At 40.4% G+C, this 22653-nt stretch overlaps 1 protein-coding gene across 4 annotated transcripts in view; it reads right to left on the reverse strand.

Annotated features, from left to right (window-relative positions):
• The window catches only part of OSBPL10 (oxysterol binding protein like 10), a 211179-nt gene that overhangs the window by 130167 nt on the left and 58359 nt on the right, over positions 1 to 22653 (reverse strand). For all 4 annotated transcript variants that reach the window (XM_029070744.2, XM_029070747.2, XM_029070746.2 and 1 more), the window contains exons 2-3: positions 18668 to 18843; positions 15534 to 15613 (exon numbers count right to left, since the gene is read on the reverse strand). In XM_029070744.2, the coding sequence (XP_028926577.1) occupies positions 15534 to 15613; positions 18668 to 18843 (256 nt within the window). The remainder of the gene's footprint in view (positions 1 to 15533; positions 15614 to 18667; positions 18844 to 22653) is intronic.

A 22653-nucleotide genomic window follows, 5' to 3' on the forward strand; every position in this document is an offset into this window, starting at 1 on the left:
ATTTCAAGAAAGAAATCAGATATGAATGATTTGCTACCAACCCACAAGATATTTAGGGCATTAACTAATCCATTTACGGAAAGGTTTCTGTAAAAAGAATTGTGAAATCTTTCTTATATGCTTCATTAAAAAACATTCTTCCGCATCTTTGATGTGAACCCTTATCAGCTATTCTCTCTTGTTCTGTGTAGCAGTAATGTTCATCAATATTGTACTTGGGGTTCTTTGTTTTTTTTCGAAATCCTGGAAGTATGCACACAAGAACTGGAATTCGATTAATCTCGAACCAAAAAAATTCTATTTCAACTTCTGGCCCAATTAGGAGTCAATCAAAAATTACTGTCAGAGTCTACAGCTCCTCTGAACTTTGGGTTGTACTTCAGAATGGGGGTTCCCAAAGAGTAAGGATTTTGTCATTTGTACCCAGAAAACAGAACTTCCAGCACCTGTGGGCATCCATCCAACCTCCAGGACTAATGCCGCCTGCAGAAACACCTGTGGATCACCCTCAATCTAGAAAGTGATCAGCACTAACTGTTCTATGGGGTGACATGAATTGGGGGAATTCTCTGATTCATGAGATCTACTCAGCCCTAGTTTGCCACAAGGGTAAGCCAGAACATGCTAGGTTTCTGAAAAGAACTCGAACAGCTAAGCAGGGCATTGTTGCTTTAAGTCATGATCAAATGGATGGTGCTCTCTAGTGGGTGGCAGTGCCTGCCTTCCTGTCATTCAGTCATATTTATTGAGCACTTACTGTGTGAAGAACACTGTTCTAAGCACTTGGGAGAGTATAATACAAGAGAGTTGACAGAAAAGTTCTCTGCCCACAGTGAATCTTCCTACAGCCAGGTCCTCTGGACTTTCAGGCCCGTGTTCTTTCCACTAGGCCACTGGGTACTTACTTAATCCTTGTGTCCCAGGAGCTAAAAACATGAGAAGACATGGGAAAGACATAGTAAAGAAGTGAGGTTTGGGGAGAGGGGATGATGGCTCTGTTCCTAAGTGGCATGTTTGAAACCTGGATTTCCATCAACTGTCATGACTTCAGAAAAGAAGAAATTCTCACCATTGTCTTTAAAGTACTCTGTCACTTTGCCCCCTCCTACCTCACCTTGCTACTCTCCTACTACAACCGAGCCCACACACTTTGCTCCTTTAATGCTAACCTTCTCCCTGTGCCTTGATCTCGCCACCGACCCCTCATTCACTCTTCCGTCTAGACTGTAAACTAGTTATGGGAGGGAACATGTCTGCTAATTCTTTTCTGTTGTACTGCACTCTCCCAAGCACTTAGTATAGTACTCTGCAAATAATAAGTGCTCAATAAATACCAGTGATTGATTAGTTCATTCATTAAAATTAAAGGAATTCACAAGGGCATTCTCTGGCCTGTAAGTGGACAATTTTGAAGAGACAGAGGGAAATGAAGAGAATTTTAATGTTAAATGCATACATGTTTACATGATAAGAATTAATCTCCTCCCGGACACTTGTCCAACAATAACAGACTGTTTGCTCCCTAAAAATGGCTTCAAAAAGGAGCACCATTCCACTTTTAAGTACAGGCTTTAGATTGAGCCCACCTTCAGTAGGTTCCCTGGCTAAAACATATCCCATCTCTATTGATCCACTGGGAAATCTTCAAGGATTCATGGTATGTCTGGTGTTTCATTGCAGGATTTCCCTTGACTTAGGCCATTTATATGGTCTATTTCTCAGATTTTCTAAAAACATAAGTGCAGATTGAATGGTTCATTGGGTTCATAGGTCCTGGCATACTGTAACAATAAATAAGCCAGCTAGGATACAAGGATTAAGTAAGCACCCAGTGGGCTAGTGGAAAGAACATGGGCCTGAGAATCCAAAGGACCTGGGTTCTAATCCTGACACTGCCACTTAACTATTGGGTGACCTTGGGCAATTCATTTAACTTCCCTCTGTCTCAGTTACCTCATCTGTAAAATGGGGATTAAATACCTGTCCTCCCTACTTAGACTGTGAGCCCCATTGTGAGACTGTGGCTGACTTGATTTTCTTGAATTTTCCCGAGAGGATTGTATAGTGCTTGGCACAGAGTAAGAACTTCACAAATACCACAATTATAATTACTATTATTATTATTGTTGTTAGGTTCAGAACACGGTACTAGATGCTTGGAGAACGTGAAAGAATAGACAGACCTGGTCCCTGCTTCACCATCTACAATGGGTAGACAGGATAAACCAACATGTAATCAACATAAACATGTACAAAAAATAATTACAGTAATTACTAAAATGGTTGGAGGAAGAGGAATAGATTACAATGTCCTGGGAATTGGAGAATAATTTGAATTAATTGGCAAAAGCTTCCTGAAGGAGTCTGGCCTTGAGCTTTGTATTAAAGGAGGAGGAAGAGAATATGGTATGGCAAAAAATAAAAAAAGTGTATTACATAAGGGACTGCTGGAAGAGAGGCTCATTAGACATGCTCATTACTGCCCAGGCAGAGGGCAGAGAGGGGAGGGCTGGATTTCAGAGCAAGCTAAAGTATAAGACACAGGAGCCAAACCCTATTTCTCTCCAACGCCTTTGCCCTCAAACCTGGATGATACGTTATCTTTCCCTGAATATCTTGTACTATACCTCACCTTGTCAAAGAAACATTCCATTTTTGCTTCCATTATCTGTGTTTGCTCTGTTTGGCAGAATTTCCCATTTCCCCCACTACTGTTTGCTCAAATAGAGCCATGTGGCAAATGCAAGGCCATAATTAAAACTTTTGAAATTTCTCAATTTGAACACCCCTGAGAAACTGACATTAAATAGGATCCCAATTTCTATTTTTTTAAATTCACTCCCCCAGCCACTATATTCTAAGCAGGGCTTAAAATAAAAACAGATGAACATTTCAAGAGAGCATGATCACAGCATCTCTAGAATCTGCCCTTTCCTCTCTATCCAACTACCGTTGTGATCTATTTTGTCATACCCAGCCTTTACTCTGCATCAGCCTTCTTACTAACCTGCTTGCCTCTTGTCTCTCCCCACTCCAATCCACACTTTACTCTGCTGCTCAGATTGTTTTTATCGAAAAAAAAAAGTTCAGTCCATAACTCCCCAAGTCCTCAACAACCACCGGTGTTTGCCCACCCACTTCCGTATCAAATAGAAACTCCTTACTATTGGATTCAACACACTTAAATCAACTCGCCCCTTCCTATCTTACACCTCACTGCTCTCCTACTACAACCCAGCCTGCCCACTTCGCTCCTCTACTGCCAACCTTATTCTGTACCTCGATCTCATCTTTCCCGCCAATGACCCATTGCCCATATCTTCCAGCTTCCTTGGAACTCCCTTCCCCTTCGCCATATGACAGAACGTCATTCTTTCCACCTTCAAAGCCTAAGAGGCTTTTCTTAACTAAGCCCCCATTTCTCCTATTCACCCTCCCCTCTGCATCGCACTCAGATCTGTACCCCTTAAAGAACCTTGATATTCATCCCAAAACCAGCCCCACAGCATCTGTGTTCCTTAACCATACATTGTCATTTCCCTTAATCTGTAATTTATTTTAATGTTTGCCTCTCCCTCTAGCCCATAAGGTTCTGTGGGCAGGAATTGTGTCTACCAAGCAGCGTGGCGCAGTGGAAAGAGCATGGGCTTTGGAGTCAGGGCTCATGAGTTCGAATCCCAGCTCTGCCACTTGTCAGCTGTGTGACTGTGGGCAAGTCACTTAACTTCTCTGTGCCTCAGTTCCCTCATCTGTAAAATGGGGATTAAGACTGTGAGCCCCACGTGGGACAACCTGATTCCCCTATGTCTACCCCAGCGCTTAGAACAGTGCTCTGCACATAGTAAGCGCTCAACAAATACCAACATTATTATTATTATTATTAATGTACTCGACCGAGGGGTTAGTACAGTACTCTGCACACAATAAGTGCTCAGTGAATACCACTGATTGATTGATAATCCAAAAGCCAAACCAACTACTGCTGGCCACCTAATTCTGCTTTTAGAATGGAAAGCTAAATTCACTGTCTATCAAGTTCACTGCTCTGAACCATCGCTTCTCTGTCCCAGTTTTAAGGTGAAGGCAGCAGCTGGGCTTATGTTGATTTCCAGCACTTGAAAAGACAATTTAAATCAGAAAGTCAAGGGCATCACAGTAATTACTACCAGTTCCAAAACTGTCCTTTATCACTCCACAGATACAAATCAGAATAAAATAAAAAGCAAAGGATGCAAAAAAAATCCCTAGTTTCCCTTGCCAAATTAATTATACAGATCAAGCTCAACTGTTTTAAATTGAAGAGGGGAAAACAAATCAGAAAGCTGGAAGTGATTTGATCCATTCCCCTGCCCCCAAGGAGATGAATGGCTAAATCAACCACAAGAGGTTGTCTTTAAGAGGGAGGAAAAAACGTCTAGGGGAATGGAATGTCAACAGCCTTTCTTGGTAGCCTGTTGCACAGTTTTCTCACCCTTATAGTAAAGGAGCCCACTCTCAAAATCCAATTGAACTCCTTCTTGCTGCAATTCATTCATTCATTCAATCATATCTAAGTGCTTAATGTGTGCAGAGCACTGTACTAAATGCTTGAGAGAGTACAATACAGAAATAAACAGACACATTCCCTGCCACAATGAGCTGCAATTCAAACCTCCTGTTCAGTCAAAAATTTCCTAAATTTATTCTTTGGCTTTGGAGAGCTTACCTGAAATTAATATGCCCTTCACATTTTGGACTCTGTGCCTTAGTTGCCTAAGGGCTGAACATTTTGATAATTTGCCTTGCCCCAGAAGTTTCAGGGGTTCTATTTGGTGCTCTTGGTAAAATGAAGAAAGCTGTTCCTGGCATAGAGCCCTAATGAAAGAAAAAGAGGTACTGGGAGAGAGGAAAGCAGTAGTTATCCCCCAGGTAGGTTCGGTCAATACCCTAAAGACTCACATCCCAGCTAAGAGGCTTTGGTGGGGAATGGGGGAAGGAGGAGGAGGAAAAAGGGGAAAGGCGGAGAAGGGGAGGGTGAAGGACAGAGACAAAGAGAATGGGCAGCTAGATAACAGCAAGGTGACCTGGACTTTTTAGCCTGGATTTGAGATCACCTTTCATATCAGAGCCATCCCTATGAAAGCCTCTTTTCTGATAATACTTCTGAATTTCAATGACAGTGTTACTTAGAATACCCCCCCTTTTCATATAATGCAACAAAGTTTATCTTGATTTAAGCTTTCTCCTTAGCCTCCCCTTGAAGTTCTTGAACTGACTTACATGGAGAATACAACCCATTTCAATTTAGCGCAGATAATGACATCTCTACTGCGGGAGCACAAAGTGCCTTTATGCTTAACAGGATGTGAAGGAAATCATTTTGAAAATTACCCATATTTACTTGTACGATTGGCCCAGTTTTGTGTATAATTTTTATAACAAGGTAGGGATATTACATGGGTCACAAAAGACTTATGTCTAGCAGTAAGAGGAAAGAAAGCAGATCGAAAGGAGAAGGTAAAATGGCATTTAAAACTGTAGCTCTTCAATTAATCAATCGTATTATTGAGCACTTATTATCTGCAGAGCACTGTACTAAGTGCTTGGGAGAGTATAAAACAACAGAATTAGAAGACATGTTCCTTGCCCAAAATGAGTTTACGTCTAGAGAGAGGCAGACATTAAAATGAATTTGAAAAATAAAGTATAATATATAATTTAAAGATATGTACATAAGTGCTGCGGGGTTGAGGGTGGGGTGAATATCAAATGTCCAGAGGTCACAGGTGGAAGTGCACAGACAATGCAGAAAGGAGAGGGAAAAGACGGCTTAATTGGGCAATACCTCTTGGAGGAGACGGCCTCTTGGAGGAGATGTGATCGTAGTAATGATTTAAAGGTGGAGGGTGGTGGCCTGGCATGTATGGAGGGGGATGGAGTTTCAGGCTAGGGTGTGGATGTGGGAAAGGGGTTAGCAGAAAGACGGATGAGATCGGAGCACAGTGAGTAAGTTGCTGTTAGAGGAGTGGAGTATGTGGGCTGGGCTATAGTAGGAGAAGAGTGAGGTAAGGTAATAAGGTTGGTATTTGTTAAGCACTTACTATGTGCAGAGCACTGTTCTAAGCGCTGGGGCAGATACAGGATAATCAGGTTGTCCCACCTGAGGCTCACAGTCTTAATCTCCATTTTACAGATGAGGTAGCTGAGGCACAGAGTTGAGTGACTTGCCCACAGTCACACAGCTCACAAGTGGCAGAGCCGGGATTCGAACCCATGGCCTCTGACTCCCAATCCCGGGCTCTTTCCACTGAGCCACACTGCTTCTCTAGGGTGGGGCAAGCTGATTGAGTGCCTTAAAGCCAACGGTAAGGAGTTTCTGTTTGATGCAGAGGTGGTTGGGCAACCATTAGAGACATCTGAGGAGTGGGGCGTGAACTCACCTTTTTTGTTGATAAATGATTCGTGCCCCAGAGTGACGTTTATGGATTGGAGTGGGGAAAGACAGGAGGCCAGGAGGTCAACGAGTAGGCAGATGCAGTAGTCAAGGCGGGAAAGGATAAGTGCTTGGATCAGCATGGTAGCAGTTTGGATGGAGAGGAAAGGGCAGATTTTAGCAATGATATGAAGGTAGAATTGACAGGATTTGAAGACAGATCTTCTATTGCACTCTCCCAAATGCTTTAAATAACAGCTACCCAATGAATTAACCACTCCTCCTTGTCCTTGTTCTCACCCTTCTGCTCCTCCTCCCCTGTCCCAGGCAGCAAATTTAATTAACTCCCACAACTGTTTTTATCAGTCTCACCCTCTTGTTTCTCCTCTTGCCTTGGCTCATAAGGCTACCACTGTTTTAAATTCTGTGGTACAAAAAAAATCTTTTATTTCCTCCTCAAAAATCAGGATAGGGCAATTATGTGAGTAAATAAAGTAAGCACTGTATACACATATGCACAGTATAATGGTATGTGCATATTTGCACAATAAATTTAATCACTCATTCTTAATATATATTTACTTGGCGATTTAACCATATAACTATTGTGTATGTTGCTTTTTAAAACCTTGGTCAACTTTTTTGGTCTTGAGAAATACATTATTTCTTACAGGAAACTACACTTCATTTAGCACTTTTTTGCAACCCTCCATTTTCATGGAACCAAATAAGAGCTTTACCTGGGTTATAACAGTACATACCTCCAAGTAAGCCCAAAAGTACTGCTTTCCCTACTTGACAACCCATGTTAGTAACCAATGTTTTAGCAGGCAGTTCTAGGCTCTAACAAGTCACCTGACACCCCTCCTCCTTCCACCTTCTGCCCCCTAGAATATATTCAGTGCTATGATGGAAAAGTGAGTCACTATGGAAGACCTTAAGGTGAATTAAAGACAACATTTTGCAACTTTCACACAACCAACAGGAAGGTTAAATAGGAAAACTATAGAAATTGTATTTCTATTTTTTCAAGCTTGGAAATGATCAGTCCCTTTTTTTTTGGCAGGGGGGAGTTAAACCCACACCTCCAGTTCCATCTTTAAGAAGAGAAGTAATATGGGGGCAGGAACCATGTATTATTTTTTTCTGGCTTTGGCATAGCACCTACCTGCACAAACTGCGCAAAACCAAATGTAAATGGGGTTTAGGAGGATGGTTCTGCCTGAGCTACCAAGTGGTGCTGGAAGTTAAACAACATTTTCCTACCAAAAGATTTTCTTGCTTTTTCTTGTTTTTTCTAGCCTGGGAAAAAGCTCAAACATGGTAAACTCGAACACAGAATCCAGACCTATGAAATGCTAATTAATGAGTTACAACTAACAAGGAATGAAAACAAGGTTTATATCCACAAATGATTTATTAATGATAATTAACAATGGTGACAATAATGGTACCACTTAAAATTGCCTTCCCAAAGAACTTTCACATGGTTGATCTGATTCATTATCACAACAACCCTTTGAAGCCAGAAGGGACAGATAAAAGCCAGAGAAACTTAGAATCTAGCCCGTGATCTTTCAGTTGAAGGCAGGTACCCAGGTTAGAATTCAGATTTGCTGTTCTGTTGTCCCAGTCACTGTGCATTATGTTGCTCTCTTCTATTAGCATTCCTTTCCTACAGCATATCAAGAGAGCAGGTGCTTGAAAAGCCATTAGAAATAGCAGTTAAACCATGAGTCAAGTTGGATTGGAGAACCATTTAAAGCGACTTGCTGTAACAATCTGCAGGTGCAGAAAATTTCCAAGAATAATTTGATGTTACCTACTTCCTCAGGATTCAGGAATCCCTTTATTTCCTATTCTAGTTTCTAAGATCTTTTGAAGTTTAGCTTGCTCGTATGGACACATATGGTGGTGAAGGAGGATTTCCACTTTCACAAGTTTACTACACATTCCCAAACCATGCTAATTAACCTGAAGGGGCATTTTTTATGTCTCTGCTAAAAATATCCAGAAAGGCAATCTTGATAAACCAACACCCCACCATCCCAGCTTGCCTCCCAGAGGTTCCAGGTTCCCCCATTTACCTTCATTGATCTGGGATAAGGGAGGTAGCAGATTCCATTATTCTGGTCAGGCTCCTCAGAGTAAGGAAAAGACGGGGTGCTGCCATTCCTCACTAGGGATGAGCCACTACACCCCATAAAGGAGCTCAACCCCACCAGGCGAAGCCTTGACAATTCACGTCAGAAGTCGGATCCTGCTCTGCCTTGGAGATAATATGGAAACGGCTTGCAGAACAGCCACAATGCAGCCTGAAGAAGCATTATACTCTAGTCTCCTGGGCACATCAGCCAGGCATGCAGCAAATAAATAAATAAATAAATAAAAACAAAGTAAATGCATGATTAGCTTCTTCAGCAGAAGCAAATGCTAAGATAGGCAATCCAGCACTTCCTGGAGCCATGCAGAGTCACGATTAGAAGCCGTGGGCAGGGTTTCTTTCCCTCCCTCACATGACCGAGTTTTGGTCTCCACTGAGCAGACTCCAATTTACTCAGGTAGTGAGAGATTCATCTGAAATGTCATAAACACTAGTTGGTTTCCACCCCCCACTTGCCCCCTGCAAGGGTAATGACAGACTATCAGCTCTCGTTTGCATTCTCAATGAAGAATCAAATGCTTCCATCTGTGAGACTTGGGCTGATGGTAGTCAGTCTGGCAACATCTGGCCTTTGGCACGAGGCACTTTCCAAGAGCCAATAATTTTGGACACTCTAGGTTCAGCTCATCTGGATTCACACCCGCACACAACTCTAATGGTGAGCTTTCTTTCTTCTGTTCTCTCTCTATATATATTTTATGGTATTTGTTAAGCAGTTACTATGTATCAGGCAATATATTAAGTGCTGGGATAGATACAAAATAATCAGGTTGGACACAGTCCCTGTCCCACGTGGGGCTTCCAATCTTAATCCATGCTTTAGAGATGAGGTAACTGAAGCCCAGAGAAGTCAAGTGACTTCCCAAGATCACACAGCAGACACGTGGTGGAGACGGGATTAGAAGCCATACCCTTTGTCTCCCAGGCCTGTGCGCTTTCCACTAGGTCACACACTCTGACCCTTCCTCAGCAGCTACCCCTCTAGGGACTGGACCTTGGGCTTGCTCTGCTTCCAGACTGGTGCACCAGTGAAAGCTTTCCAAAAGTCTACACAGTATCTCATGGGGAAGACCGAAAGATAAAGCCATCTCCTTCCTGGGGAGGTAACACAACTGCACCAAAGGGATTATTTTAAATCCATATTTAGTCTCCAAAAGGCAAGTGTATCATGGAATTTATTTAAGATAATAAAGCCCTTCAAGTTCATCATTTTTATTAAACCACTTTCAAAGCTGGTTTTGACTTTTAAAATTGTGGTATTTATTAAGTGCTTAACATGTGGTGCTTGGCACATAGTAAGTGCTTAACAAATACCATTATTATTATCATTATTATTATTATTATTATTATTAAGTACTGGGGTAGATATGATACTCAGATCAAATTATCAGATCAAATTAGGAAGTGGCATGGCCTAGTGGAAAAAGAACAGGCCTGGGAGGACCTGTGTTCTGCTGTGTGACCTTGGGCAAATCACTTAACTGCTCTGTGCCTCAGTTTCCTCAACTGTAACATGAGGATTCAATATTTCTTCTCCCTCCTACTTCGACTGCGAGTTCCATAAGAGACCTGATCACCTTGCATCTACCCCAGCAGTTAGTATAGTGCTTGGCATGCAATAAGTGCTTAATAAATGCACAATAATTATTATCAGACAGAGTCCCATGTCCTACAAAGTGTTCACAATCTCTAAAAGGGAAGACCAAATATCTTATCCCCATTTTCAAAACAAGGAAATGAGGCACAAAGATGTCCAAACATAAGCTGGTAGGTGGTGGAGCAGGAATCTGAATGAGATCTCCTGACTCCCAGACCCATGTTCTTTCTCATAAATCATCCAGAGTTAATTTGATGGTACCTCTAGGGAACTAATGGTGAAATTTTAGTTCTAAAAACCAAAAGGTAGTTTTCAGTTTTTTTTAAATAAAAAAGTAAAGCCCTAGAGATTAGTGATACGAAAGTAAGAAACAGGAAACGAAGACAAGTCTTTCATAGTGAAATTAAAAAACATGGTTGCTTTCCAACTTTACGTCATCATCAATAGTATTTATTGGACACTTTCTATGTGCAGAGCACTGCATTAAGTGGTTACATACTGTCCAAAACTATCATTAGTCGAATTTTCCTTTAGTTATAAAACAACGCTGCCAACTTCACAAGAAAAGCAATGCTACATGGGAAAACCAATGATCTGTGAAATAAGTGGTCTCACTAGCAGCATGTGAGTTTAGATGGATGTCCCCCATGCTGGCTGCTTCTCCTGAAAGAGAACCCAATGTATGCTTCAAAAACTGATTATTCCCAGCATCAGTGAAAAATGTCTTAACTAGCCTTTTTCAGAAAGCTACCGACTACTGCACTGCACTTTGAATATTTCAAAAATTCTACCAAAGACAGACCCTATGCAGTGTGATTATCAGAGGCTTTTATTCGAGTCCCTTAGCTAGCAGGCACCATGAACATGTCTAAGGTAAAAATTTCAAGATTCACAACAATTTTACAAAAAAAAAAAAATTTCCATTGCAAGCTCCACTGAATGAAAAATTCATGACTTATCTGTGGTCATCTTACAATTAAAATGCAAATTGACCTCTACAGCTCCTGCTCAAAATTTACTCATTATGGTTACAGTAGACTCTTTTAGGACCTTTAACTAACAAATACTATTATTCAGTCAGACAAGCAATAGCAGCATTTAAATTGGTGGGTTACCTCCACCTCAGAGGGAGAAAGACACAGACAAATGGAATTGAAATATTTTTAACATTATTTTCATTTGATGATTTGTGGGCATGTTACACCTCAGTAGGACAGGAACTGTGGTCCAACCTGAATATCATATATCTAACCCAGTTCTTGGCATATAGAAAGCGCTCAAACATTACTATTACTTATTATTAATATTGAAACTTTGCTGAGAAGTGGTTCAAATAAACATCTAGGACTTCAAACATGTCAGGTATAGAGAGGAAAAATTAATCAATGACACCAAAAAGAAAAGATGCAGTCAGGAAACACCGGTGACAGACAATCAAAACCAGGATTTCAAAGGTTCCAAGAATGACTTTTGACTTGCCTTCAGCTTAGCAAACAGCTAAATTTCTATTTACAGTAGGTTCCTTGCTATTTGCACAATATTTTTATGTTCTTCCTATGTGGAACATTTTCTGCTCTTTTCTGAGTTTCATGACTGAATGAAATGTCTCCTTCCCCTCAATGTCTGTCAGTAAGACCGGTAATTTTGGCAAGTGTCTGTTGAAAAATCTGAAGATGCTGAACCTAGCTAATATAATTTGGGGAAGGGGAGGAAGCTGTTTATCTAATTTTGGAAAATCAGAAAGGTAAATTCCCTAACATAGCAATTTATCCTTACTTCTTCCATCCAGATCCAGTATGATTCAAGCGGAAAGTTACACTTACACTTAATGACTCCCTCAGGTTAAGATGCTCATTGGCAAAGGAAAAAACAAGCAAAAACAAAAAACCACCACTAATGGCCATTTGATTCTCTGTTGATTATTCACCAAGCCACAACAATTTAGAGTCACCTACCAGGAAATCCAAATTCTCTCCTCCAAAATTAGTCATTTCCTGTGGAGATTGCTACATATAGGATAATCTCCTCACCTTCAGCCTTCCTGAGCATTGGAATGATTGTGGCAGTGACCAACCCTTCCCTGTTGGAGATGGATGGATGTCATTGATGATGGGACTAATTGCCCTTCCATAAGACCAACTCTTAGTCCTGCACTCTGAAAGCAACCCAAAGACATTCAACAAAGCCCTCAGCTTCCCATGTGGTCTTAAGGCCAATAGTAGGCCAATGGTACATGACCTAATCTCAACACAGCTCAGACCAGTTGTGCGCACTAGTTGGTGCTTAAAAAATAGTTGACAATACATACACAGGTAACTAAAAATAGCATTCACTTACATCATATTAACTGTATGGGGAAAAATATCAGGGCTGCACATTTCCTATTACTACTCAAATGGCAGCCTAGTCTCTTCTTCCTTAAATGTTATATCATATATAGAGTTCTGACCTTGAATATGGTACAATTCTAACTTATGGGTATGGGTAATTTCCTTTTTCCTATTTGCATTTTACATTATGATATGGAAATGTTCAGACATTTAATATTTATACACATCTAAAATTTCAACAACTTTCCTGGCTCATTTGAGAATTCTTAACCTGAACACGTTTCACATCCTCCCTTCTTACTCAAAAACACTATTCCACTGACCAACTGAGACACCAGGCATTCTTCAAGTGAGATTTTAATCTAAATTCACTTCCCAAAGATAATGGCAGTAATGTTTATACCTAATCATACTCTACTGTTATTTATTACCCTTATGCAAAGATGGCACAGAGCTTTACCAGCATTGATTATTTTCAAATGATCCCCTTCTTATGGCTGGAAAAATTCATGCAAAGAAGGTGAAATTCACCATCCAAAAAGAAAAAAGAACATTAGCATTTTTTTTGTAGCAGCAAATGTAAGAGTTCATTAAGAGGCACCTGTGTTCCATCAGAGTTGTCGTTCAACTGAGTTGGTACATTTGTGAGCACAAAGGTAGATGTGGCTTTCCTGGGATTGGCAGGGTCCCAGTGTGAGCCAGGAGAGTCCAAATAGACCTCTGGGGCTCCAGCTACACCTTGGATTTGAACCTCTGTGGTGAGAATCTGTGAACTCTCCAAGACTGAGAGCTAAATGCAGAGTTTAACAAGGCCCATCGGGTTCTGGCAAGGGTATGGGCTTAGGCAGGGATAGGAAAAAGGCAGAGGAAAAGCAGAAGAGGGAAGGAGAAAAGACCACAAAAATAAAGGAGAGAGAAACAGATTCACACAGAGGCAGGGCAATCAGTAGGCCACCAAAAATATACTCAGTGGCCTTTCCAGGTGAACAAGAGTGCCTATTCTTGCCCAATATTTCTAGTTGTAGATCATTGAATAGAATGCACTTGAATAAAGTAAGTGTACATAAATGTTATTGATTGATTAATTTAAAGGGAAGAACATATTTTGGGGGAGTTGATCAAACTTCTAAATTCAAGAGGGAGGAATCAATCAATGGTATTTATTAAGTGATTACTGTGGCAGAGCACTGTACTAAACACTTGGGAGAGTACAATACAACAGATTTGGTAAACACGTTCTCTACCCATAAATTTACACTCTGGGTCGGGGGAGACAGACATTCAAATAAATTACAATTATGCCACATAACTGTTGTGAAAATCAAGCATTTAAAGGGTACAAAACCAAGTGCAAGGAAGACACAGAAGCAATAGGGAGTAGGAGAAATAAGAGCTTAGTTGGGAATGGCCTCTTGCAGAGAAATTATTTTAATAGGCTTTGAAGGTGGGGAGAGTAGTGGTCTCTCATATGTGATGGGGGAGGGAGTTCGAGCCAGAGGAAGGAATGCAAATTTTAAAGATGGGAAAGTTCCCACTTTTTCCTGCCACCAAATTCAGAGGACATAAAGCCTATTGAGTTTTATGGGCACTAGGCTATGCATAAGTAAGGATAGAGGAAGAGACAGAAGGCAATTTTACTAATTCAGAATTCACTGTGGTACGATGTGTGCTGTCATAATTGACTACAAGTGAAGTAACTTAGTTTCAAATTAAAGGCAATGAAAAAACATTATTTTCATCCTGGACTATATTATGGAATTTGATCCCCTACAGCAGAACATTCTCACTGAAAGGTAATTAAGAAATTTAACATGATTCTAATATTAGATTTACCATAACCCAAGCATTTTTATGCCCATAAAATCTCTCAATTCCTCTGCTGCCTTTTACACTGGTTGAAACTCTCTCTGACCTTGGTCTCAAGACACAGTTATTTCCCTGGTTCCCCTCGCATCTGTGATTGTTTCTTTTCTCTTTCCGTTATTGGTTCCTCTTCTTCCCCAGGCCCCTTGAATTGTGTTCCTGCTCAGTTGTAAACCCTCTCCTCCTTTCCCTTTTTATTCACTCTTAGGAAACTCAACTGCTCTTAGGGTTACAGTTCCTTCCTCTATAGTGATGGCTTTCGGTTTATTTCCAAACTTGGTTTCTCACTCCCCAGCTTTATCTTCACCCAAAGTCTCCTCTAGCCACTTGAAGCTTAGCAAGTCCAAACCCAAATCTAGCATCTTTCCTCTTCAAACTCTGAACTCCATTGCTTACTTCCCCCTACTTCATAAGTATCCTTGTAAACATAGGCAATCCCCTCTGCAGAGTTAGCAGTGTGGGAGTGTGTTTGCATCATCACCAAGACCTGAAGCTGGGTCAGGGCATTCCCCTCTCCACTGCCCAGATCGAGAGCAAAGCCGGGTAATTCCCCCAACCCAGTGAAATCCAAGGTTTTGGTGGGGTTCATAGCACTTCAAATGCTTTATAGCATTGTTTTACTGCAAACTCTGGAAAACTGACTTGTTATAACTTTTAACACTGATGTGTAAAAATGATTCTTCTTCGTGAAATTGTTCCAAATGATCAGACCACACTTTTCACTGGAAAATGTCACAATAAAATTTTCTGTATGATGCCTGGGTGTACTGCTTAATCGACTTCAGGTTAAGTTTTATTTAAGATTTAGCCTCACCTTTAATTATTCCTTTAAAACTATACATCACTGATCATTTTAACAGAATAATAAAATGAACCTCTCCAGTGTGGCTTTACAGAACAATTAACACTTCTAAAAATTAACTTAGCTAAGGCATTTTCATACCCAGACTCCATTCCCTCTGAATATTCCTAGGTTGAGAACACAAACCTCCTCTACTTATGTCTTAAAAGTTAAATGTAGGTGTGACAGGTACCAATTCATTTGTCATGGAGTGGGAACAGAGTCGAGCAAACAGAAAAGACAGATGCATTACTAGGTTAATCATCCAGTATACTGTGCACTTGACTTACCCCAGAAATAGCATCATTCACTTTCCCCATAGTTACCTTAGAATTAGCTTCCATGTGGTATTTGGCACAGGATCGGAGCTGAGTCACCCAGTACTGCTTCTCCTTCGCGTCAGCGGCTAAAATAGAGGACAGAGAGAGATATTCTGCAATGACTATACACAAATGCACCTAGTTTGTCTGTCTTCAAACCCATCCAAAAAGTTTGAGGGATAAAAGGGATAAGTGAGAAGAGGGAGAAAAGCAAATAAAAACCTGAATACTATAAAAGTCACTGACATGAATATCTGATTTTAAAAAATGGTCCTAAAGTCCTCAATTGGCAATTCCCCTGACCCTGACTGGATTAAAAATTCATTCTGAAATTTCTCATTAATACAATTTTAATATCTTTTTCCCAGTGGTCATCTGCATTATTGTTTTTGAATGGGCAATAAGAAAGAAGGGAAGGGAAAATGCACTTTTAAAAAAATGTTTTTACCTCAGTGGCTAATCTGGATTTTAAAGTACAGTTCTACAATGACTTTTGTCATCTAACACATTGATTGTTCAGTGGAGGCATTTAAAATTTCAAAATAACGTCAAACTGAAGTGCCATTTTCATATTTACTCTCCTAGATTGGTATTGCAATTGGAAGGGAGAAACTACAAAGTATTGCCTTGGTGATCCTTAAATTTCCCAAAAGAGCTAGTAAATGGAAATCAACTATACTTTTTTTCATTTTGCCTCCCACTTCCTAATTAGAGATATTAGTAATATGTACCTGAAGTGAGAAATATGTAATACATTTGAACAAGATCTAAGATGTATGTTTTATCTACTACTACTAGCTACTATAAATGGTTAATACATGAAGATCAATTTTTACATATTCCAAAGACTTTACTGCTTAAAAATACACTGTATTTTTGTTAGTAAACAAAACTATTTCGAGTTCCTTTTAAATGGGACATCGGAAGCTCCTTTAAGGGCCAGAAAATGGATCCTTTGTCCATTAACCTGAATCTTGGGAAATACAGAATAATGATGATGATGGAATCTCCCATCCGTCCGAGATTTGAGGACCAAGTACCGTAGTAAAGGAATTGACTATACTGATGGAGGTTTTTGCAAACTCTCACCTCTGCCTAGGGGAGTATGGTCATTCTGACCCCTTTTCTCCACCTCCACATTCTATAGAAGTCATTCAGAATGCCTTGGGGTATTTGACCACAGCCAAAACACCCCACATGTCAATGAAATGACGCCATGTGAACGCAAAGTAAATTCGCTATCTGAGACCCTTTTTTTTTTAAATGGTGCTTGTTAAGCGCTTACTATATGTCAAGGACTGCACTAAGCACTGGGGTAGATAAACAATAATCAGAGTGGACAGAAGCTCACAATAAATCTATAAACTTCTTTGCTAAATTTGCCACAAACAAAAATTGAGTTGAAGCTGGATAGTATTCCATGTCTTTATCCTCTTTACTACAGAAGATTAAGCCCACTCTGAGACTGTGTATGTACTTTTAAAAATTGAATCCAAAACAGCCTTTGTGATTCTTATGGATATGATGCAACTTTAGGATTTGTTTCTAAAATTATCATGATAGGGATTTAACAATCCAATGATAATGAAAATCTCAAAGGGCAAATCTATTATTATTAGTTAAAAAAAATGCAAAAATACCTTTTTCTTTTTAACCTATTCTATCCGCCTTGACCATTTACTAAAACAAAAAAGTGTTGCCCAAGACAATATAAATCTAGCCATCTGGAAAGAAACTGCATGAGTATTAGAAGAGGACATTTAGCTCAAATAATATTCAAAACAAAAACATTTCCTTTTGTCATAAACTATATGCCTCTCTAAATGTATATTATTTTAATTGTTTTATGGATTTTCCATCATAATTGGATTTCTTTTAAAGGAGATAATAATACACATTAGCTTACTCCTTCTCTTAAGTGCTAGGGTGGTTGGCCACAGGGTAGGGATCAGAATTAGACTTGGGAGCAAGGGAGCTGGTTTGACTCCTGGCCTTGCCAGACTCTATGTGCAACAGAGTCTGGTTTTCACTTGTCCATTTCTAAAACTGAGATAACCAAGGTTCCCTACTCTGCTTCCCAGCCTAGCACTTTGAGTTCCTGAGAAACTGGCAATAAATTAAAATTATAACTCCAAAAAGATATGTCTATGTTGCATCTACACAGCACCTTTCTTTGGGGTTCTTAAAGTACTGGGGAAACAAGTACAGGTAAAAGTTCCTTTTTTGAAATAGAGATTCTAATTAGGGAGCAAAGCGATGGCATGCCCAGGATTTCATAATCACAGACTAAGGTCCCAACGAATAGGTACCTCCTTTTAAGAAATTAGGTATTTCCAAACATTAAATTGACCTTTCAGAGGGGTAAAACATTTCACAATAAACACATCCTTATTTCATTTGGCATTGGAAATACCTCTGGTATTGAGGAAAACTTTTGGATCAGGTGGAATGACACTGGCTAAAAACATGATTTTATGCTCTTAAAAATAGCAGGGTAGTAAAGGAGCAGCTATGGCTCTACCTTCACACCCATTTGGGGCATGATTCTCTCTAAACAGCTTCAATTCTACATCTTAATGTACTGACAAGGAAGATGGATATGAAACCACCTCTAAAACTAATGCTCCAATGAAATAGATTAGGTGTCAGGTGGAAATAAAAACAAACTGTTTTGAGAGAGAAGCTACTAAATGCCATGAGCTAGCATAGCAGTGTTCCCAAGCTAGAATACAGACTTCTTCAGAATAATGCAAGCCAAAAAAAAAAATTGGATGTTTAATGATTAGCTTATATGAGGAGCTCTGTGTTGAAGATGGGCTTAAGCCATTTTTCCCATCCTCAGACCCAACTCCCAGGGAATTCTAAGACTGACACAATAATTCCCAACCCTGCCTCCACATCCTACCTCCCTACTGACTGATCTGGTCAGAGGAAAAAAAGGAATAAAGGAGGCTAAAGTGGGGGGGAGAGAGGGAAAAGGGATTGTCCAGAGTGGTGACAAAGTTAAGGCCTTTGGAGAACCAACTTGTCCCAAAATTTGTTCTCTCAAGGACTAGCACAAAGCAGAGCATGGAGGGAGTTGGGAGTGTGGAAGTAGATCTGAAAGACCTATTTACAAAGAAACTTTGAGATTACTGTACCTCTCAGTTTATACATCTCTCCATTAGCAGAGTATACTACCAACATGTGCGGCGCTTCATCACTCAGAGAGACTATAGCGCCTGCCAAAGACAGGGCTCCTCGAGGCTTCTGGCTTTTACTCTGTTCATTCACAAAATATTGTAGGATCCCAGACTCAAAATCCAGCATAAAGTACCTGTTCAAAGAAACCACAATTGGATCATTTTTTTCCACTCCCCCCACTCAGGAAAAGGCCTTTCTCTAAGCACAGAAAAGTGAAGCGCTATAACTTCTATCCAGATAGGCCCAACAAATACATGAAATTAGAAATAAAAAACAATCTCCCATGTATTTTACAGAAACAGCCCGTTCCTGAGGGGTCGAGAAGGAGGAATTGTTCATTTTAAAATAGGAATGTACTTTATAAAGCAAGCTCAGAGGGGGTAAGCATTACTTTTCACTTCTTGTCCCTGCAGGGTGACACACTGTAAACTTCAATTATGAATCTGAGGTATTTAGTAAACATAAGAGCAGTCCCAAAAGAGATGCTTGTTGATTCTGATATAAAATGCCTGATAACTCATTCTAATGATTTCACTGAAACATCTGGAATTTGCTACACGGCTTAGCAAAAAGGCTTTTTTCTTCTTCAGAGAGTGGTACCCTGAGCCTGTAACTTGCAAAAGCCATTTCTGGATTGGTGACGAGTCTCTGCACCTGGCAACATTCATTGGCTCCAATCAGCTCCCCATTTCTACAAAATCCTTCCAGCCAGGGCCCACAGGCTCCTCTGCAGCCAGCTGGGTATACTTACATAAGGAAGCAGTGGTTTTAGTTGCCAAAGAGCTCACATGTGTGAACTCTCCTAGATTCCTTTCCCACTTTCTAGAAGGAACTTGAAATGCTGTTGAATGGAAGCCCCGAGAGTACAGAGGGAGGAATTATGTCAACTCGGTTTGGACTGCCTTTATACTTTCAGTTGTGTAACCGTATCAGCCACAAAATAAAGTCTTTTCTAAACGTCCATCTCTACCATGACTGGTAACACTAGAAAGATTTCCAGTGTTGTCTCAAGTTCAAAATGGGTGGGCTATCTTCTGTTTTCTTGCTCTTCTTCCCGTTTCTGACCATGTCCAAGGGCTCCTGCTTTTCCAACATTCATGGTACCCATACAACAAGAAATTACCAGCCCAGCCCATCCTCTTTGTAATTTTAATAAATATAATCAGATTTGTGCCCTACTCAACAACATGATCTGATACTTACCTTGAGAAAATGTCTGTAAAGATGCCTTAATAGAAGCATTCATTCTTTCCTCTTTGTCTTCTTTCACTTTATTTACTAACATGCTAGTGGGTGCCAAATCTGCTCCTTTATAACTTTTGCTCTCACTCACATTTTTGGAGCCCTTGTGTACAGAGTAATGTACTAAGTGCTTGGGAGAGTACAGTATAACAGAGTTGGTAGATACATTCCCACAACGAGCTCTCATTTCCCCTTTGTTCCAAATGAATCCTTTACAGATCTTATCCCTGGAATGCACCTCCAAGAAAGAAACCACCTTGCTCTCCAAGTTTTAGGGAAGCCTCAATTTTTTTTTACTTTTCTCCAACACTGAACTCTAGAAATTGTCCCACTACTCCTAGGGGTTTCAAAAAACCTTTACAACAGCTTTCAGGCCCAATTCATCTGTCCTCAGAAACCCAACCTCTTCCATGATATCTTTTTCCATTAAAAATATATATTATTCCAGCATTATCTATTCAGTGTATTTATTTCAGACAACTCCCATAAAGTTTAGACATCTTCCTGGTCCTTAAGTAAGGAGCTACAAAATACCCAAGATGCTAAAATAGATCACTGACTAAACAACAGTGAATTTACTGCCTTCCATGATGCAAGAAAAACTACCTTTATTTCCCCTCATTTTGGGGTTGAAAATGACCTCAACCAAATTAATACCCTGTCAGTGGTCAAGAGGTTCAACTACTGGCTCCTTTTTCTGAGTAAAGATACTCAACATCCTATATTTAACATCAATCAGTGGTATTTAGTGAGGGCTTCCTGTGTGCAGAGCACTGTACTAAGTGCTTAGGAGACTATAACAGAGTTGATAGGCACATTCCCTGCCCACAAGAAGCTTACAGTCTAGAGGTCTGGCACTGCTTGAAACAGATGCCAGGATGAATTCCCTTTTGCTGTAGAGAAGCTGCAATCCAGACAGTGTCTGAGAACCCAAACAGTTCATGTGGTTTCAAATCCGACATCCAGGAAGCCAATGAGAAGTTGCAGTGAATACATTCCGGGTCTGTAGAGGAAACTATAAGATCCTCGTGGGCAGGGAACGTGTATACCAACTCTGTTATACTGTACTTTCCCAAGTGCTTATTACGGCACTCTCCACACAATAAATGCTCAATAAATACGATTGATTGAGTTTTCAGAATTGATCAGTTCCCCAGGTAGCTGGTCTGAACCCTCTGTTAGACAAAGGGCAAAATGGTTTAAGGTTTCACAGGAGCCTGAGGCTCAAGTGCTATTGTACCAACATTGTTTTTGAGCTCAGAAGAGCTCCACTAGACCTGCCAATTCCCTCTGGGCAGGGGGACAGAGCAGGTTCTTTCTCACACCGCCTGGGGAAAGAAACCAGGACCTGGAGGAGGCAATCCCACCTGTCCAAGGTAAACATGCTCACCCCCAAGCAGCCCAGCTGAGGCCTGCCCATGAGCAGTGGATCTTCAGTGGTCTGATGAATGTGATTAAGCAGCATGGCCTAATGGATAGAGCACAGGTATAGAAGTCAGAAGGATCTGGGTTCTAATTCCAGCTCTGCAACTCGTCTGCTCTGTGACCTCGGGCAAGTCACTTAACTCCTCTGTACCTCAGTTACCTCATCTGTAAAATGGAGATTACACCTATGATTCCACATGTGGGACGGGGATTGTGTCCAAACTGACCAGTTTGTATCTAGCCTAAAGCTTAGTATAGTATCTGCCACATAGTGAGCACTTAACAAACACCATAAAAAAAGTGTTTCTGCCAACAAATCTCAATACCATCAACAAACCTTTTTACTAGTGGAAAAAACATCATGCTGAAATTTTAGTGATATTTTTTGGTATACCTATCAATCAGTTGTATTCGTTGAGTGCTTATTTTGTGCAGAGCAGTGTACTATGTGCTTGGGAGAATACAATATAACAGAGTGGGCAGACATGTCCCCTGCCCACATAGACTATAAGGTCTGTAAGCTGCAGGGACGTTTCATACCTACCTGTGTGAAATGTCGGTGATTGCCTGGTGGTTTGATTTATTTTTATAGGAGACTAGAGAAATGGGAAGCAGTGTGGCCTACTGGAAAGAGTACAGGCCCGGGAGTCAGAGGACCTGGGTTCTAATCCCAGCTCCATCACTTGTCTGTATGACCTTGGGCAAGTCACTTAACTTCTCTGTGCCTCAGTTACCTCGCCTGTAAAATGGGAATCGAATCCTCCTCCATCCTTCCTAGACGGTGAGCCCCCTGTGGGATCTGAATATCTTGTATCTACCCCAGCACTTACTACAGATCCTGGCACATAGTAAGCGCTTAACAAATACCATAAAAAAATGAGAAGCAGATCTTGGCACCTACTAAGGAAAACAGCTCAGCAAGGACAAAGAGAGCCCTATATAAAAATGCAGTTCAGTTAAAGTTATTGTCATTTCTCCATTTAAAATGACTTATGATTTGTCACTTCACTTCCTTACAGTGTTTTCCACAGCACATTCCCATGAGATTGATCTCACAACTATATACTCCAGAAAGATGATGATCCAGAAGGGAAACAGATGGGCTAAGCCTGGCACCATATTGTTCCACGGTAAGGAGATGCACCTTAGCCAACAAGTGAAAGAAAAATAACCTTACATGAGTGCTCTATTCAAAAATCCCTGTCATCAACACACACTTTTGAAGATAAACAAGAGAAAAAAAATACTAGAAATTTTCAACCTTATGAGGTATGGA

The sequence above is a fragment of the Ornithorhynchus anatinus genome, chromosome 8, assembly GCF_004115215.2.
Source record: "Ornithorhynchus anatinus isolate Pmale09 chromosome 8, mOrnAna1.pri.v4, whole genome shotgun sequence".
Lineage (NCBI taxonomy): Eukaryota > Metazoa > Chordata > Mammalia > Monotremata > Ornithorhynchidae > Ornithorhynchus > Ornithorhynchus anatinus.